The sequence below is a fragment of the Colobus angolensis genome, unplaced genomic scaffold (genome assembly GCF_000951035.1).
Source record: "Colobus angolensis palliatus isolate OR3802 unplaced genomic scaffold, Cang.pa_1.0 Scaffold9, whole genome shotgun sequence".
NCBI lineage: Eukaryota > Metazoa > Chordata > Mammalia > Primates > Cercopithecidae > Colobus > Colobus angolensis.
The window spans coordinates 6,708,626-6,714,601 of record NW_012122931.1 but is presented as its reverse complement, the minus strand read 5'-3'; the positions used below and the strand labels follow the sequence as shown (position 1 = coordinate 6,714,601).

Genomic DNA, 5,976 nt, shown 5'->3' with positions numbered 1-5,976 from the left:
GCACTGTGCCTGGCCTCTGTGTCTGTTACCTTCAGCTGTCTCTGCATCCCTTTCTAGCTCTTCCTCTCTCTGCCTGTCTCTGCCTCTGTTTTCCTATATCTGTCGGTATCTATCTCTCTCTGATTCTGTCTAATTCTCTTTCTCTTCCTGCTCCTCCTGTCCCACCAGGTCCAGGTGATGACTGCAAAGGAGTGCCCAGGAGCAGGCCACTACTGCCCAGAGAGCAGAGGAGGAGGTTGTTGGCAGGGACAGCAGATCCAATCAGACCTGGCCACCACCTTGGGCATGGCCCCTCTGCCCTCTGGACCTGTCTTTTGTCGGGAGAAACCACTCAGAGATGGATCCCATTCCCTAATGGTCTCACAGCAAAGGAACAGGACTTCCAGAACCCTTGACCCTGCCTGGCCTGATTCAGGGCCTGGTGGCCCCCAGCCTTCTGTTTCAAGCTGGGCATACCCCAGACGCCCTTCCCTCCCTAAGGACTCAGCTGAGGGACCCCTCCTCCCCCTTCTACCTCCACCTCAGTACCCTCCCCCAGCTTGATGTTTAGGTCTCCCCAGCACCCTCCTCCCTGGCCGGTGCAAAGTACAGGGAGGTAGAGGAGGACCCTTGCAGACCTGTTGCCCAGCAAACAGTAGGCCCTCAATAAAAGCCATTTGCACTTTAAATATATATACACATATGTGTGTGTATGTGTGTGTATATATATATATATTGACGCAGGGTCTCCCTCCATTGCCCAGGCTGAAGTGCAGTGGCGCAAACCCAGCTCACTGCAGCCTCAACCTCCTGGGCTCAAGCGATCCTCCTGCTTCAGTCTCCCACATAGCTGGACCGCAGGCACATGCCACCACGCCTGGCTAAATTTTTTTTTGTATTTTTTTGTAGAGACTGGGTTTTGCATGTTGCCCAGGCTGGTGTCAAACTCCTGGGCTCAATCTACCCACCTTGGCCTCCCACAGTGCTGGGATGAGAGGCCGTGAGCCACTGCACCCTGCCACTTTATATATGTATATATATATTTGTTTGTTTTTAAGATGCAGTCTCACTCTGTCACCCAGGCTGGAGTGCAGTGGCGCGATCTCAGCTCACTGCAGCCTCTGCCTCTTGGGTTCGAGTGATTCTCCTGCCTCAGGCTTCCTAGTAGCTGGGATTACAGGCATGCGCCACCTCGCCCCGCTAAATTTTGTATTTTTAGTTCATATTTTTTAACTCATGGCTGAGCCTCTGCATCTCAGCTGGCATGGGAGGAGGCTTCCTGATCTGTGGTTGAGCAATCAGAGGGACAGAGACGGGAGGACAGGCGAGGAGTCAGGCCGATCCAGCATCGCCTCTGTGCTGGGTGATCTTGGGTGGGTGTCATCCCTTCCTGGGCCTTAGTCTACTCTTTGGTCATTGTGGCTGGTTAGGTATAGAGTGGCCTGGCCTGAGTCTGGCCCACAGTGAGTGCTCACCCAGTGGGGCAGATGTGGTCATCCCCGAAGTCATTACCAGCCTCACCTTGCTGGTCAGGGTGGGCCCAGCCAGTCCAAGGGCTGCTGATATCCCCCAGCTCTTTGGATCATCTCTTGTGCAGCTGAAATCCTGACTTAGGGGAAGAGGAACCCCCTGGGAGGAGCTGGGGGAGATCCTGGGTTCCCCTTCCCCTCTGGCTCTAACCAGTGTGGCCACCAGAGGGCGCGAGGAGGCAGAGCCTGTACTTGGACAGGATGCTCCCTGCTGGGTTGGGGTCAACACCAGGAAGGGAGCGTGGGCCATAGGGAAGCTCCCCTTGGTGCTGGGGCAACCTGCAGCAGCTGATGGGAACCGCAGGCCTCTCCCCCACCCCCAGAGGGTCAGGCTTCTGGGCCCAGCCACTGTCATGCCTGCACTCAGGCAGCTGGAGGGGTGGGAGGGGAGATGGCTCCTGGCCTCGGCCATGGCTGCCTTGGCCTCCACCCATGCAGGACTGTGGCTCCGATATCTCCAGGCTCCCCGTTCCTGCTCCTCTTTCATGGCGGCCCCCGGACTTGGTTGTGTGAGCACCTTGGTCTTGGCAGAGTCCAAGAGGCACTCCCTGAGGTTGGGGTATCCCTTGGCTCTGTCCTGGGCATGAGGTCCAGTACCTGGCACGGCTGTGAGAAGGACCTTGGGCCGGAGCTGTGGACTCGGTGCTTTATTTGTTCTAAGATGAAAGCCATTCATTCTTGATGGCTATGACTTTGAGCAACTCCTTCTCTCCAGGCTCCAGGTGTCCCCTTCATTCGTTACCCTTTATTAAGCACCTCCCATGGGCCACGATCAGGCCCTGGGGATTCAGCAGTGAATGAAACTGACAAAAACTCCTGACCTCATTAAGCTGACATTCTTTTTTTTCTTTTTTTGTGACGGAGTCTCATTCTGTCACCTTCTGTCACCACACCCAGCCAAAACTGACATCCTAATGAGGGATGCAGACAAAAACAAGGAAAGAATAGAGGGTGTGAATTGCTATAGAGAAAAATGAGGAGGGGGGAGATACAAAGTAAGATCTCAGAAGTTAACAACTGAACAAAGACGCAGCAGTGGGCCAGGCATAGTCGCTCATGCCTGTAATCCTAGCGCTTTGGAAGGCCTAAGCAGATGGATCACTGGAGGCCAAGAGTTTGAGACCAGCCTGGCCAACACAGGGAAATCCTGTCTCTATCAAAAATAACAAAAATTAGCCAGGTGTGGTAGCGGGCGCCTGTAATGCCAGCTGCTCGGGAGACTGAAGCAGGAGAATTGCTTGAACCCGGGAGGTGGAGGATGCAGTGAGCTGAGCTTGCGCCACTGTACTCCAGCCTGGGCGACAGTGAGACTCCATCTCAAAAACAAAAGACTTCACTGGGCGGGGTGACTCACACCTGTAATCCCACCACTTTGGGAGGCCGAGGCAGGTGGATCACGAGGTCAGGAGTTTAGGACTAGCCTGGCCAAGAGGGTTAAACACTGTCTCTACTAAAAATACAAAAATTAGCCAGGCATGGTGGTGGGCGCCTGTAATCCCAGCTACTTGGGAGGCTGAGGCAGAGAGTTACTTGAACCTGGGAGGCGGAGGTTGCAGTGAGCCAAGATCACACCACTGCACTCCAGCCTGGGTGATAGGTGATAGAGCGAGACTCCATTTAAAAAAAAAAAAAAAAAAAAGACTTGCAGGAGGGGAGGGGCTGAGCCTTGGGGATAGCAAAAGGAAGAGCTTCCAAGTAGAAGGAACAGCATATACAAAGGTCCTGAGGGAGGAGCAGGACTGACAGTACAGAGAGAGGAGGAGCCAGTGTCTAGAGTTGATAGAGCCAAGGTTGGGGCCACGGCAGGGATGGTCATGAAGGCCATTTTGGCTTTTACTCTGAGATGGAGCCCCCAGAGAGATGGAGGCGAAGAAGTAACCATCTAACTTACATTTTTACATGACCACCCTGGCAGAGATGTGGCATGATCTCACATAGTGTTATAAGATCACACCGGCTACTGTGCTGAGAATAAACTGTAGGGAGGTCTATGGAAGAAACAGGGAGACCAGTTAGGAACCCACTGTAATAATTCAAGCATGGCTGGGCGCAGTGGCTCACGCGTATAATCCTAGCACATTGGGAGGCCAAGGTGGGTGGATCACCTGAGGTCAGGATTTCGAGACCAGCCTGGCCAACATGGTGAAACCCCATCTCTACTAAAAATACAAAAATTAGTCAGGCATGGTGGCGGATGCCTGTAATCCCAGCTACTCGGGAGACTGAGGCAGGAGAATTGCCTGAACTTGGGAGGCAGAGGCTACAGGGAGCCTAGATCGCACCACTGCATTCCAGCCTGGGCAACAAGAGTGAAACTTAGTTTCAAAAAAAAAATTAAGTGAGAGTGGTGGTGAGCACCTGTGGTCTCAGCAACTCAGTAGGCTGAGGTAGGAGAATCGCTTGAACCCAGAGGCGGAGGTTGCAGTGAGCTGTGATCATGCAATTGTACTCCAGCCTGAGTGACTGAGTGAGACAGTCTCAAAAAGAAAAAAATAAAATTTGAGATCCAAAAGGATATGTCAGGTAAGTAGTTGGATACATAAGTCTGGAATTCAGGGCCCTAGTCTGGGCTGGAGATAGAAGCTTGGAACCCTTCAAGCTGTATACTCCTCCACCAGTTACCCAGGGAACCTGTTAAAAGGCACATTCCTGCCCCCTCCCAATTCTCTGAAGGTTCTGATTTAGTAGGCTATGAGTGAGGCCTGACGTTTTTTACTCTCTCTCTCTCTTTTTTTTTTCTTTGGTAGAGACACAGTTCTCACTATGTTGCCCAGGCTGGTCTCAAACTCCTGAGCTCAAGTGATCTTCCTGCCTCAGCCTCCTAAAGTGCTGTGATTACAGGCATGAGCCACTGCACCTGGCCTTTTAAATTTTTATTTACTTTTGAGACAGAGTATTGCTCTGTCTTACTTTGTCATCCAGGCAGTGATGTACTCACCAGAGTACAGTGGTGCTCTGTACTCTGTACCACAGCTCATTGCAGCCTTGACCTCCTGGGCTCAACTGATCCTCCTGCCTCAGCCTCCCAAGTAGCTGGATCTACAGGCCCTTGCCACCACCCTGGCTAATTTTTAAATTTTTTGTAGAGGTGAGATCTCGGTATATTACCCAGGCTGGTCTTGAATCCTGAGCTCAAACAATCCTCCTGCCTCAGCCTCCTAAAGTTCTGGGATTACAGGTGTGAGCCACCACACCCAGGCTGGTGTTTTGTTTTGTTTTGTTTGGAGACGAGTCTCCTCTGTCGCCCAGGCTGTAGTGCAGTAGCAGGATCTCAGCTTACTGCAACCTCCACCTCTTGGGTTCAAGTGATTCTCCTGCCTCAGTCTCCCAAGTAGTTGGGATTACAGGTGTGAGACACCACGTCCCCCTAATTTTTGAACTTTTATTGGAGACTGATGTGAGCCACCACCCCTTGCCAAGGTGATGGCTTTTATAGAAATCTGTTCCCTGACTTTTTAAGTAGCAAGTAGTACCTTCTCTTGTAAACTCCAATTGTAAGTGCTTCTGGCTCCCTGTCTGCTGAAGTCAGGGGCTATCGGCCCCTTTGCTGAGTGCCCAAAACTGCGGGGTTTCCTGAGCTCCTTTGTCTGCTTTTAAAGTTCTTTTGCTTCCTCCTTTGCTGGCATGTTGCCAGGATAAAGAACATGGAATCTGGAGTGGGTCCCACGTGGGCTGTAGTCCTGACATGGCGTGGGGAATGTGTGACCTTGGGCATGTTACTTAGCCTCTCCATTTCTTTACTTTGTAGAATGCAGGTAAGGCACAGTGAATGGTATTTGATTATCTGGTCTTCTGATTGTCCCAGAGCCATGAGTAAGGATGCTTTTTGCTGTAAGGAACCAACTCAAACTGGCTTAAGAAGACCATGTACAGGCTGACATAACACAGAGTGCAAAGCTGTAATCCCAGCACTTTGGGAGACTGAGGTGGATGGATCACTAGAGGTCAGGAGTTTGAGACCAGCCTGGCCAATATAGGGAAACCCCATCTCTACTAAAAATACTGAAATTAGCTGGGCGTGGTGGCGGGGACCTGTAATCTCAGCTACTCAGGAGGCTGAGGCAGGAGAATCGCTTGAACCCGAGAGGCAGAGGTTGCAGTGAGCCAAGATCGCGCCACTGAACTCCAGTTTGGGTGACAGAGCGAGACTCCATCTCAAAAAAAAGAGTCACTTCTAGGCTGGGCGTGGTGGCTCATGCCTGTAACCCCAGCACTTCAGGAGGCCGAGGTGGGTGGATCACAAGGTCAGGAGATCAAGACCATCCTGGCTAACATGGTGAAACCCCGTCCCTACTAAAAATACAAAAGCAAAATTTAGCTGGGCGTGGTGGCGGGTGCCTGTAGTCCCAGCTACTTGGGAGGTTGAGGGGGAGAATGGCGTGAACTCAGGAGGCGGAGCTTGCAGTGAGCTGAGATCGCACCACTGCACTCCAGCCTGGGCGACAGAGCAAGACTCCATCTCAAAAAA

The 5,976-nt window shown here is 52.0% G+C and overlaps 1 protein-coding gene across 1 annotated transcript in view; it reads left to right on the top strand.

Annotated features, from left to right (window-relative positions):
• CERCAM (cerebral endothelial cell adhesion molecule) overlaps window positions 1-178 on the top strand; it is a 17,732-nt gene extending 17,554 nt beyond the window's left edge. The window contains exon 13 of the mRNA XM_011931452.1: window positions 169-178. Coding sequence (XP_011786842.1) covers window positions 169-178 — 10 coding nt within the window. The remainder of the gene's footprint in view (window positions 1-168) is intronic.
• Window positions 179-5,976: the final 5,798 nt, after the last annotated feature.